The sequence below is a fragment of the Rhinolophus sinicus genome, chromosome 17 (genome assembly GCF_057876585.1).
Source record: "Rhinolophus sinicus isolate RSI-liver-muscle chromosome 17, RSI-T2T, whole genome shotgun sequence".
Taxonomy (NCBI): Eukaryota; Metazoa; Chordata; class Mammalia; order Chiroptera; family Rhinolophidae; genus Rhinolophus; species Rhinolophus sinicus.
The window spans coordinates 21,431,066-21,444,885 of record NC_142517.1 but is presented as its reverse complement, the minus strand read 5'-3'; the positions used below and the strand labels follow the sequence as shown (position 1 = coordinate 21,444,885).

General features: G+C 36.0%; 1 protein-coding gene across 2 annotated transcripts in view; it reads left to right on the top strand.

The window, feature by feature from the left end:
• CHODL (chondrolectin) overlaps window positions 1-13,820 on the top strand; it is a 237,247-nt gene that overhangs the window by 70,978 nt on the left and 152,449 nt on the right. The window contains exon 2 of one of the 2 annotated variants that reach the window (XM_088794174.1): window positions 6,681-6,849. In XM_088794174.1, the coding sequence (XP_088650300.1) occupies window positions 6,794-6,849 (56 nt within the window). In that variant the 5' untranslated portion in view covers window positions 6,681-6,793. Of the gene's footprint in view, window positions 1-6,680; window positions 6,850-13,820 lie in introns of those variants that run through there. The other variant, XM_088794175.1, reaches the window with a different exon arrangement.

Below are 13,820 nucleotides of genomic sequence, written 5' to 3'. Positions count from 1 at the left end.
CTCTAAAGAATATTACCTCTAACCCTTTTGGGTGTATTTTTTCCCTGCTTTGAGTATTTTCCACACATGTGCAATGATCAATACTTGACTGAAGGCACAAGAAGTATCCTCTGCATGTTACAGAATCACTTTTCCTGTGCAGGTCTCTACTCTCTGGCACTCTGCCCTAGGAACTCTAGCCACCTTGGCCTCCTTTTATCTGTTCATCTCAGGGAGACCTCTGTACTCTGTCTGAGTTCCCTGTGTGGTCTGGAATCTCTTTCCAGCCAAAAAGGTGGATCAAGGACTCACCTTGTTTTTCTCCCCATTAACAGGAATCAAAGTTCTTCTCTCCAACTTGGTGGTAAACAGAAGTCCTGTTATGTGTTACCTTGAGTAAAAATTTAAAGTAGTGTTGAAACCTTTTCTAATTAATGTTTGTTATTTGAGATTATGAATGTTTTTTTTCTCTTCCTTGTAAAAATAGGGAGAAAGGTGACTTTGAGAAAATCCCCCTAAAATAATTAGAACTTTAATACTATCTGGGATCCTAGGTAGGGTTCTTTCTATTGTAAATATTTTACTATTTGTATGATATTGAGCAATATTCAGTCATTATTAATAATATTTTAGCTGTGCAAAGATCACAGATTTTAGAAAGCCAAAGAACAAGATATTTGGGGATGACTGATACTCTAGAAGTTGGTCCTCTCAACAAAGGCACAAAGAACCCTGGTAGCATTCCCTTCTGGAGGCTGTAGATTTTCATATATAATATTTGTTTAGAATAACATACAGCAGGGATAAGAATGGACTCTATTTTACTCCAACAGACCTATGCTGAAGTAAAACTTGATACATACTGATGATTAGGAACTGTGTACATAAAGCCATCCTACGCCTGTGAAGGAGATTTAACTGACACTCAAATTGAGAATAAGGCTAGGTGAAACCTATAAACTTTGACTTTTGGAACATTTTATTTATGGAAAATTTAAGTTTCATCAGCAGGAAGAAACGTTATAAATGAAGGAACTCTGAAATATATTCTAAAATAAAGACAGGGAGCGTATCTAGAAATGTTAGAGGAAGAACATTCATTTAAAATTATCTGTAGTGGGACTTAGTAGAAACATTAGAAACCTATTATCCTTTTTTTTTTTTTTTTTTGAAGACTGTTTTGTGGTTATGTAACTTTTATTTATTTATTTTTGATTTTTTTTCAGTTACAGTTGACATTCATATTATTTTATATTAGTTTCTGGTGTATAGCATAGAGGTTAGACATTCACATATAATTTAAGCAGTGATTCCCCTGACTAGTCTAATACCCACCTGGCACTATACATAGTTGTTGCAACATTATTGACTACATTCTCTATGCTGTACTTTACATCTCTGTGACCATTTTGTAATGACCAATTTGTATTTTTTAATCCCTTCACCTTTTTCCCCCAGTTCCCCAACCTTTTTTTCTGTATGTATGAGTTTGTTACTGTTTTGTTTGTTTGTTTATTTTGTTTTTTAGATTCCACATATAAGGGAGATCATATAGTATTTGTCTTTCTCTGTCTGACTTATTCCACTTTGCATAATAGGTCTAGGTCCATCCATGTTATTGCAGAAAACTATTATTTTTTAAAGCGCTGAAAAGATTGCTCTCTATTAAATAGAAACACAAAGTCGTTAGGAGAATAGAGGATAAGATGGAAAAGGTAATGTGATGGGAAAGAAAATGACAAATTGGAAGGGTGTAGTTATAGCAGGATTGATACTATGGAAGAATTAAAACAGTGACGGAGGACATCACTTGTAGAAGCTCTCCAAGAGAATAAAGGTATAAAAACAATGAGTAAATAAAGATGTAAAGGGGAAATGAACATGTAGAATGCTTGATAGTTGTGGGGCACCTAATGTAAACATTGGAACACTTAGCAACAATAACCAGAGTCTTAAATGAGGGAAATACATTCAAATTAAAATAAAAAAAAGTGTACAGATTGAAAATTTCCTTTTCATTTACGTAAAGTCAATAACACAAGTTCACATCTAAACACAGCCTTGCAAAATTTTTGAAAAAAAAATCAGGAAAGTATCTGGTACCTCCTTCTTTGGGGAAAGTTTAAAGATTATTTCCAAAAGGATGAAAAAAAAGGAAAAAAAAAAGAAACGAAAAATAATGACTAGCCTCAAGCTTCTCTGCAGCACTAAATGTCACTGTAAAGTGATGGAATTGTGTTTTTGGATAACAGAAAGACATTCTCAAATATCCAAGGGCTCAGGCAATATACCTCACATCTAAATCAGCAAAAATAAACCATAAATTGACCTCAGGAATTTGAATGGTTAATAAAAATTACAAATTCAAGTAAAGTGCTAATCGTGATAGAGATTCACTATGGACGTTTCTTTAGTCAATTTCAGAAAGCCAGTTGGATATTATAGTTTTAGCTAGATTCTGTATCATGGACATTAAAGTTGTTCCTATATTTCACTCAATTGTTTTTTTGTTTTTTTTCTGGTTTAGCTCTATTTCCAGTGACAAGGACGAGTGTTTCTTATGCTATGTTCCTCAAACCCAATTTAATAATAGAATCTCTTTCTATGCTTGATGACCACTTCAGATAAGTGGCAAAATACTGCCAACAATTACTAAATTATTTACACTGTTTGGGACACTGTTCAGAAAATTACTGAACACGCACACTTCAGATTAGAGCTACATAGAACAATATAGTGGCACTAGATATTTTCTGGCTGGTTTCTGTATCATTAAGACAAATGTAAAAATAACTTGATGTAAATTTGGAGGAATTTTAGATACTGGGGATGTCTAACAATCTAGTGGCAAACATCAATCATAAATCCCCCCTTCATCTTACATGTAGAGCTTTTGAATATTCTGTTAGTAAGGCTCAGAAATCAGAATCTAAAATATGATCCTAGCTATGTAAGCAAAATATACTTGAATAAAGAGATCATAAGGAAACAGCTAGGCAAGTCTATAGGGAGCCCCAAATGATCTTGTTATGACCTCATGGTCCAAACTGAAATTTTCAGTCATGTTGTATCCCATTTGGGGATGAAAGCTATTTGTTACAGTAATAATTCTGGTTTGGGGGATTCATAATGGTCAGGATTTATGCTGCCCTAATGTCAAGGGCGTACTAAATAATTCCTTTGAGTTAACACATTGCAGCTAAACCTGAGAGATTTACAACTAGTATTTATTAACTCTTAGAGTATATTTGTTTGTTAAGATTGCTATCCTCCTAATGTCTTAAGAAGAAATGTATTTGGGTTTTGTATGAGAATGGAATAGAAAGTGTAAATTTGTAGTTGTAATAGTTAAGGATGAGGGTGGGGGTAAGAAGTAAAATTCTCAAGGTCACAGAACCCAATGGAAAATGATAAGAGGTCTCTGAATCTAGACACCATTCCCACCTTTTAGGGATCTTAGAATTTCATCTAAGTTTGTAAGATTTAATCTTAATTTTATAATCTCTTTTTATTAAAGCCAAAACACTATTTAAAATGGATTTTGCCCATGTTTATTGGCTGTTAGTGTTTTGAACCTGGCCTTTTTTTTTTTTTTTAAATATTTTTTTCCCTCAGTCTTATTGGGGAATATTGGGAAACAGTGTGTTTTTCCAGGGGCCCATCAGCTCCAAGTCGTTGGACCTCAATCCAACTGTGGAGGACACAGCTCAGCCCAAGACCAGTTGCTGTTTTCAATCCTTAGTTGAAAGGGGAGCGCAGCCCACCGTCCCATGTGGGAATCGAACCGGCAACCCTGTAGTCAAGAGCTCGCACTCCAACTGAGCCATGTGGCCGCCCCTCCAGAAGTTCAGCGGCAGATCCTTCTCTTCAGTGCAGTTGTGGAGGGCACAGCTCACTGACCCATGTGGGAATCGAACTGGCAACCCTTTTGCTCAGAGCTCGCGCTCTGAACAACTGAGCCATCAGGCCACCCCTGAACCTGGCCTTTTTATTTGGGATCTTCTTTCCACCTTGTCCCATAGGCTTGGTCTAAATCCAGAAATATTAGCCATCTTTTCACTCTGCATGTATATAGAACTCTACAACACTGAACTTGATTTTGTCCATGTGGCTTTTGGTTCTAATTTTTGGCTCCCCAGAGAACCTGACTCTTAGTGACTCAGTATCCTTTTCCACTTATTGGAAAAACCCAGCTGCTCATCTTCATCTGTCCCATCCTGATGCCCCTCAAAACTCAACTTTAGTACCATATTAATTGTTTTTATTAATTAAAAAGTTAAAAGAACAATTAAATCCTTTGTGGACTAATCGCTAAGAGATTTATGTTTTGTTATTTTTCTATTTAGCTCGAATGAAACAGATTGGACATTTATTTAGGTATCACCTTCCATTCAACATATATTGAGACTTAAATTATTCTCGATTGATTCCAAATGATCCTCCAAACATGGACTAACTTCATGGGTTTGTCTTTTTACAAATGGGTCACATTATACAAGTAAAGATAGGACTTTATTCAGAAAATTCTTTAGAAAGAGATGTTATTTAATCATTCAAATCACTTATAGTAATAAATTCTTACCACTTATATGTTAAGAGGCTTTATTTACTTTTGCTTCTGTAATAACATATTTAAAAGCTACTTATAAAGGAGTCTGGTTGTGCTCTATTATAACATTAGCAAAAGCTCCAGAATTCTTTATGTTTCACTATTCTCCCTGCATGTCAACTGCCCTTTTCTGCACCCACATCTCTTATCCTTTCACACTTCATTATCTTTATAAAAAGAAAAGAGACAACATCCAAAATTAATTTAAGTAAAGGTCTGCATTACAATAGAAAGCCATTAACTGGCCACCGTTTACCAAAGCACAGGCAAAAATCAATTTTAATTAGTATTTTTGGCTTTAATGAAAAGTGATTACAAAATTGGCATTTTAGCTAATACTGTTGAGATTTATGGTGAGGTGATGCTAATTAATTTTCTGTTGAATTGCTATGGGCCTTGAATAGCTGGAATAAAATGATATATTTGCTGATACCAGGTCTTCATCAGCATTTCAGAGTTTCATAACAAAAGACTTCTTAATGGCTTACAGGTGTATTTCATATTACTGCTCTTAAGTTACAGGGGATTATTATTTTTTCCATAAAAAGACTGCTATAGACAATCAAATTTCATACCATTTTATTAATTGGGGACATTTTATTTTAATGTATCTTGAATGTTAGCCAAATACCCTTTGTTTCAAAAAGAGCTTTCTTTTTTCTAATTACAAGTGGTATAAAAAGGGCATGGTATACTTTAATTAGGGAATATTTAATGAATGATTTCTCCTTATTTCTTTACTTTTTCTCTTCCTGATTATATCGGTAGTAAATTGCCTACTGAACCTAGTTACATGTTTTTAGATCCCTTTGGAAGCAGGAAATATAAAAGAACTAAGCTTTACAGTTCACTCTGGTCATGTGATTGGAGTTTCAAATGCTCTTCAGCTTGCTTTTATTGTGATTATTTCTTTCTTTCTTTCTTTTTTTTTTTTTTTTTTTTTTTTAAGTAAAACAATACTTATTGAAGGCTTTAAAAATTATCTAACTTTCCCCTACAGGCTGAAAATCTTGCATTGACTTTATTGGACCAGTGATTAGAAAAATCATTGTATTCATTTGTTGTTGGTTGTCCCAGACAGATCTAGGAGGCATAATCTAGACTCGGTTACAAGGATGGAGTAAGAAGGCAGAAGGATGGTGTTAGAATCCTGACTCCACCAGTGATTGGCTATGGGGCCCTTAAGTCTCAGTTTCTCAACTGGAGAATGGAAAGAACTATATCCATGTCAAAATATGTTTTGAGTATTAAAATATGTAAATATCTTAATGTAAAACACTCAATAAACAACATCAATTGTTATTTTGGAAATGAAATTGTTTGTTGGTGCACCATCTTATTGCTTACTGGAATATGTATGAACTAGGGTTATAATATTTTACTTAGGATCCAAGTATGAATCATGCAAATATATTATTGTGATTATAAAAATCCAAATATAATTTAAAATTAAATCATTAATCAAAAATCCAAAGTGATAGAAAATATAAACTGGGAACTGTAAATTCTTAGAACTTCAGAATGGACTCAATAGAATAGATTCAATTAAATAAATGAGTCATCTAATCCATTCCTTTTTCTTTTAAAAATGAATAAGCTATGGCTCACAGAAGTTAAATGACTTGATTAATGATTCACAACTGAGTATCAGAAGAAGGGCTTAGTCAAGTCTGCTCTAGTGACAAATTTTATGACGCTTTTGCATGTGTTTTTGTGTGTTAAAGAGAGGCAATAGTAAATATATCGACTATAGATTGGCAATAACTGTATAAGAGAAAGCTACCTTTTGTGGTTCAGATTTGGAATGATGTAACATTGGAAGCTAAACTCTTTTTTAAAAAACTCTTAGGCAGAATTTAGAGAGGTAGGAAAGTATTGTTTCTTCTCATTCTTGCCTGAAACATTATATAGCCTATCACAGGAGCCAATGGACAGTGTCCTACAGGCTTTTGGGAAAAGTATACACTCAAAATCCCATCTAAGATTCAAAAAAATCTACGAACATTTCTGCTGAAAAGCCTCTGGGGATATTTTCTATTTTCAAGATTTTAGGTTTTTTTTAACAGGGAGGATAATTTACTTTTTTTTCCAGGAAGAATGTTCCGAATATGGCGCAGACTTAAATACATCTTTGCTAATTACTCCTCGGATGAATGACCCTTTTGTACTCACCTTCCTCTGAAAATACCCTTCAGCCCCTTGGCGATGACCTCACCTTTGGGACCCACAAGAGGTATAGGAGGCATGTGCGTGCATCAAAGGTATGGTGATAAAGGCATATGCTTTTTTTGTTATTAGTTTGTTTCTCGGGTACTACAGAATTGTAGAATTCTAAATCAGGAAGGGATATTGGTGATGATTTATTTTAAAACCTGTATTTTGCAAATGAGGAATTTAAAGCATAGGGGAGTTTTAAAACTTGCTGTTGTTATCCTGCCAACATGAAGCAGATCTGGAAACTACAATTCAGGTGAGCAAAATCACAGCTAAGTGATCTTTCCTTTATTCCACATATCCAACAACTTACCAATAAGTTAAACATTTCGTTAAAAATGTGCTTCATGTCACATTGTTAGTATCACTTGATATTAGCAAGGTTCCATGTACAATATTTTAGGAGAAAAATTATTTTGAGTACGAGGTGAAATAATGGAGACATGGATCTTGAAAGGTTGTTTGGAGAGGAATATGCAGCACTGTTGAATTTTCAATGTATCAGCTTTGGTCATTATGTAATATTTATCTTTATTGGTTCAGAAAACTTGATTTTGGCAGTGTATTTAGGGATGATCGAGTTCTGGTCATTATCTTTGTTTCAAGAGTCTTATGCATCCACCAAAATGACAATATTAAATTATAGTGAGAAATTTAACTTCTGAGTGAATGAATTATTCTTCGCTACTTGGAAAAAAGTGGATATGGGATGACAAATTAGAATTGTAAGATTGCATCATAGGTGCAAGGGAAGGAAATTGGTTGCATCTTACTAATTATTCAGGTCACTGAGATGATTTCTAGATGAATCCGTCTCCACGGTACGAGTCTGTTGGCCTAGAATACCAGAATACTCATTGCAGGGTTGACTTCAAGGACATGTGGTCATACAGGGCTCGCACTCGGAAGGTACCCACTCTTGGTTTAATGCTCTGCTGATGTAGTCTTGAAATTCTTAATAAGGTTGTTGTTGAACTTGTGTGTTGTAAGTGAAGTCTGATGGGGCAATGGAGATGTCCACGAGCAGGGGACATACATGCAGTATGTGTGTCTGCTGTTTCTTGTCACTCCATTGCTACAATTCATTCAAGATGCTCCATGAACATAGAATTCCAGGGGCCCATGATGTTTGGGAGTTCAGGGAGAGTCACAGCTTGTTACTTGTACTGAGTAAGCAGGGCACTGACAGCCCAACAGGCTGCGCTTTCTATTCTAACCAGAACTGGCTTAGAATGCAGACAAAAGACAGTGGTGTTATGAGAAACACAAACGACCAAGGAACCCTATTATATTCGTTCTTACTCAAATTACTCCCCTGTGTTAGCTACTCACTGATGCTGAAAATGGTGACAGACGGAAGAAAATAGAGCAACCTGTAATTCCTTTTCATTTCAGTGTTTTCTAACTCATCAATAAACTGAAACTAGAAAGTGTTGATAAAATGTACATGTATTAAGAAGTGAAATAAAAACAGTTGAGTTAGTTTTGTGCTGTGTTTCCACTTTTCTGTTAAGAATGAAATAGACATGTGTGAATGAGCTACATCAAATGTAATTTTGATGATTTAATATAAAGGTAAATGCTCTTATATTTGCATTTAAAAACAACATTGCATAATATTACAAGATAAACAACAGTAAAATCCATGCTAATAATTTAAAACGTTAATTTTTTTCTTCACTTAGACATCAAATAGTAAATGAAAAACAGCATGACCATCCAGAGAAGAAAGGAAACACCTAAATTTTCTAGTACCTTTAGTGATGCATTTTCCTGCTCTTCTAACAAGTGGCCCTGTATTTTCACTTTGCACTGAGCCCCGTAAATTATATCCCCAGTCCTGACTCTGTGATCCTTAAAAGAGCAACCTGGAGCATTCTGGAAACACACTGCTATTTTCCTGGTTTAGGGCTTCCCACTTTCTTGATGACAAGATTAGCTTCTTTCTATTGATGTAAGGGGAAAAAGACTTTTTCTTCGTTTGAGAAATTTCAATATAATTGATTAAACAACCTTTTAGTATATCAATAGTAACTCAGTCATGTGTTTTGGAGATTGTGTCCTGGTCCTTTTATTAGATACAGATTTAATTTGTGAGCTAGCCTATCTCCACGCCATCCTCAGATGGCTGATTTCATCCTACTTCATGTAGTTGCAGTGAGGACTAAATTTATTATTCAGTAAATATTTACTGAGCAGTTATTACATGCTGGGCACTGTGTTAGGTGCCAGGGACCTAACAGGAGCGAGTGAGACAGACAGGCTCTACACCCTCACGGAGATTGCATTAGCATATGAGAGACAGACAATAGAAAGTAAATACAAAGGCCAAACTTCCTATGTTTGGATGAATGCTGTGATGGAAATATACAGCGCGGTGAGGATAAAAAGTAAAAAGGGGAGTCCATTTTGAGTAGGACGGCCAAGGAAGAACTAAGTCAGGACAGTGTGCCATATTTCAGGTGAGACCTCAATGATGAGTCCAGTTCTGAGAGGAGAGTGCTTCTTGTAGAGGAAACAAGAATTACAAAGGCCTAAAGATGAAAAACCCTTAGTATCTTGGGCTGAATGGTGGCTTCCAAAAGGAACTGTGCATGCTCCAAAACCTGTGAATGTGACCTTATTTGGAAAGAGTCTTTGCAGATGTAATAAAGGTAAGGACCTTGAGATGAGATCATTTTGGATTGACTACACCCAGCAAAATGTGTCCTTATAGCAGACAGAAGAGAAGACAAAACCACAGGGGAGAAGGTCATGTGAAGGCAGAGGCAGAGACAAACCAAGGAACACCTGGAACCACCAGGAGCTGGAAAGGGGCAAGGAAGGATTGTGCCCGAGAGCCTTCAGGGGAAGCGCAGCCCTGCCAACAACTTGATTGTAAGCTTCTGGCCTCCAAAACTATGAGAGAATAGATTTCTGTGTTTTTGAGCCACCCCATTTTTGGTAATTTGTTTTGGCAGCCTCAGAAAACTAATACACTTGGCATTTTTGGAAGAACATAAAGGAGGTCACAAAATGAGCAGGTGGAGGAGACTGAGAGGGGATTAGAGAATCAGACAGAAGCCAAATTTTGAAGGGTTGGGTAGACCGTGAGGAGGAAATGGGATTTTACTGTAAGAGACGTGGGAAGCCATTGATGGATGAGTATTAATCTAGAGTATCATTTGGTCTACATTTAAAGTACAGTGTGGAGATGGACTGTACGGTAAAGAAAGTGAAACAGGAAGACTATAGTTGTTGACCAACTGAGAGGTGGTGGTGGCCCAGACAAGTCAAGTTGTCCTAGAGATGGAGTGAGGGGACCAGATTGAGATACATTTTGAGATAGAAATGACAGGGCTTAGTAATGGATTGGATGAGAGGAATCGAAGATGACTTCTGAGATTTTATTGCAAACAAATAAGTAGCAATAAAGTTGTTTATTGAAATGGCAGTCACTAGTAGAGGAAAAGGTACCCTCTGTTGAGGGTAGAAATCAGGAATCCCTTAGAACGTAATTAAGGTTTAAAAATCCAAATGGAAATATTGTTTAGTAGCACTAGTTGCCAAAAGCCTGATTAATTGCATGTGTGTATTGCTCAAAAAAATGAATGTGTCCTTTAACATTTAATGGTGACTTGATTTTCTTAGTTTAGTTCTCACAAGATAACTATTTTATCTCTTGGGGACATCACTTCACAACTACTAGCACTGCAGTAATTATTTCTTGCCTTCATTTATTATTAGAGAGACTAATGTTTTTTAGGGGCAAGGTTCCAAGAGTCAAGTTAATTTTCATGTCTCCAGATTTGATATTTCTACACCAATTCACAGGGCAGATAGTGTAATTATAAGTTTAGGGCTAACTTGCATGACAGCATTTCAAGTGATTTCCCCCCGAAGTGGGAATTTGCTGAACTTGGTGATTTACTTGAGTGCTCAGGCCACCAAGTAGAAGAAATGCAAGAATCAACTTTTTGCCCAAACTCTACTTTAATCTTGGCTCAAGAAGCCTGAAAATCTGGGCTGATAGGTGCTCTTTCTAACCCTTCTCTACTTAATCAATAATGACTCTGGCAGAAAGAGAAAGTATATCTTTTTCCCCTAACACGGGTAATTGAATATCGCCTAATTAGATTAACTGAACTACTTTGTTGCTATAGTAATAGAAGATATATAGGAAGCCTGCCAGTGATAATTGGAAGAGAGAGATTATTTAATGTAAAATGAAGGCTACAGGGTGTAGGAGATACAGGTTTGAATGTGGTGTTCCCTCTTTGAATATATATTTTTATATTAAAATGGAATCTTTTCAACTATCAATATATGTTCAACTCCTTTCTATGGGTTCTAACTTTATATACCAACTTAATCACTTTAGATTGCTTAAAGTATTTCTGCCTGGGTAGGAGATAGTAGGGCAGCTCCTCTCTGATCAGAGCAGGGAAGAACACACAATGGGCCCTTCCCACATTCACCATTGCAGTAAATATAAAACCAATAATACTGGGAAAGGCCAGAGTGCCACATAGTAGTCCTTCTGGCCTCATTTTGGCTGAAATCAAGCTCAACCATTATATGTACTAAGAGTATGGGTAGCTGATCTCCTCGCAGGGGAAACAGATGTATAATAGAGAGAAACTTGGAGAAAAGCCATCAATTTAGGCAGCATGCTACCTTGTCTGATCACCTGATTTGATGAAAGATGACTATGACAAATATTGAAGAGGCTACACAATTTGAGTAGTGAGGACAAGAGGCCATTTTGAAAAAAGGTGTGATGTGGGTTCCATAACTCCAACCACCAATCTTAGGAAGATGGCCACCCACTCTTTCATTGTTTTGCTTTGTTGTGTCTTCAGAGCCTGCACAAAAACATTACACCTTTTCCTCTCATCCATTCAGTACTTGATAAACGCCTACTACGTTCTCTGCTTGTGAAGAGTGTGGGGGTTGGTTGTATTAATATTTGACTGCATGGAAGCTGTTTGTAGAGGAAGGAGTTGATGTTGGTAATCGTCCAATCAGGTGAAAGAGGCCAAACTTAAAAATTTACATCTTCTTGAGAAAAAGAGGAGGAATTGACTTGCTTCTCTCAATAATAACGGGGTTTAATTTTCTTCCTTGAAACCCCAAATAGAAGTGAAAGTTCTGAAGGAACTTAAAAATGTTTCTTGGCATCTATTCAACTCCAAAATTTTTGTGAAAATAGTATGGGATTTTGTAATTTTAAAATATTTTTCCTTTGTAAAATAATTCCTGGTTAGGCAGTTTGGGTAGGAGAATAAAAGGGGGGGAAGAAAGAAGGGGGGAAAGAGAGAAAGAGAGAGAGAGAGAGAGAGAGAGAGAGAGAGAGAGAGAGAGAGAGAGAGAGACATCATGGGAGAAACTAAGCATGTCTATGAATTTTAATAGCAACATCTTGTTTGATATGTTGTTTGTATATCCATGAATTTAGAAAACACCTGTACTTAAAGAGCTGAAAAAAAAAAAAAAAAAGCAGCACAATGGAAAAAAGAGAAACAAAAATTCTGAAATCCATTGAACCTTGTGGGCAAAAAATTGGCAAGATTTCTATTATATGTATTAAATCTGTGACAAAATCTGGTTTGTAATCTTTGAACTTCAAAATGAGTGGCATGCCAAGTGGTGAAATAATGCTTTAGCATGAGTAATTATAATCATCAGAACTGCCTAAAAATACTGATAATGCTGTAGACTAAAAATCTTTTTCTGGATCCATTTTATGTTTATAAGAGTTAAAGTTGTTACCATATGTATCATCTCTGTTTGACATCCATTTTTAAATTAGTGAGGGTGGGATGCAGAAATGCAGCCCACTCTCCCTATAGCCCGTTTTAGACCTATAGAAGCATACTGCCTACAGATTTATTTTAATATTCAGGATTTCCAAAATTTGAAAAAAAAATTAGTTTGTAATGATTTTCACATGAGACTAAAGAATACTTGCTTATTATTTAGTCATTCTAAAATAGAAAATTGAGATGAACGCAATTACAGAACTATATAAAATTACTGTTTTCTCTTTGGAAAGAATTTTTATGACCTATGTTGTTCTTGTGTAGTCTTTGCAATATAAACAGAGCACAGTCTGTAAGCTTCAACTTCGGTAATGGCTGATGGGGACACACTTGAATAATCTTATCAACAGATGCGTCTGACCTTAATGTGTTATGGAAGCATGATATTAATCCAAATTGTCATTTTTGCAGGTAATGAATAAGTTTGATCAGTCATTGTGGAAAATTTTAGAAGTTTGCCAAATCCCAGTGGAAACTTTGGAATTTATCTGTATTTCTTAACCAGGTTGACTAGATAATGCACAGATCTGGAATTCACATTATGCTGTGTTGTAACTATGAATTCCAGATCAAACATGACTCAAATGCATAACAATGTTACTTAGGAATACAATGTGATTTGTTTTTCTATTTACATTGTAATTCCAAGTGTATTTGTTTGCTAGGGCTACCATAAAACAAAAAATATCACAGACTGGATGGCTTAAACAATAGAAATTTGTTTTCTTACAGTTCTGGAGGCTAGAAGTCCAATATCAAAGTGTTGGAAGGTTTGAAGTCTTCTGGAGCCTCTCCCAGTGGCTTGCAGATGGCTGCCTTCTTGCTGTGCCCTCCCAGGGTCTTTTCTCTCTCTGTGTGCATCCCTGGTGTCTCTTCTTGTGACCAAATCTCTTCTTATAAGGACACCAGTCAGATTGGATTAGGACCCACCCATATGCCCTCATTTTAACTAAATCACCTTCTTGAAGACCTTGTCTCCTAAAATCGTTACATTCTGAGGTCATTGGAATTAGGACTTCAACATACGAGGTGTGATAAACAATACGGTGAATGCTGCTGCCAAGTGCCATCCAACGGAAAGGCAGGGATCTTCAATATGGGAAGTGACACGTCCTGTAACAGTGTGTGACGAGTTTCAACTTATTTGGTGCAGTTAGTCGGGTATAAGCTATGAATGAGATAAGGTGTGTTTTAAAGTGTGCCATAAATCATCCTCC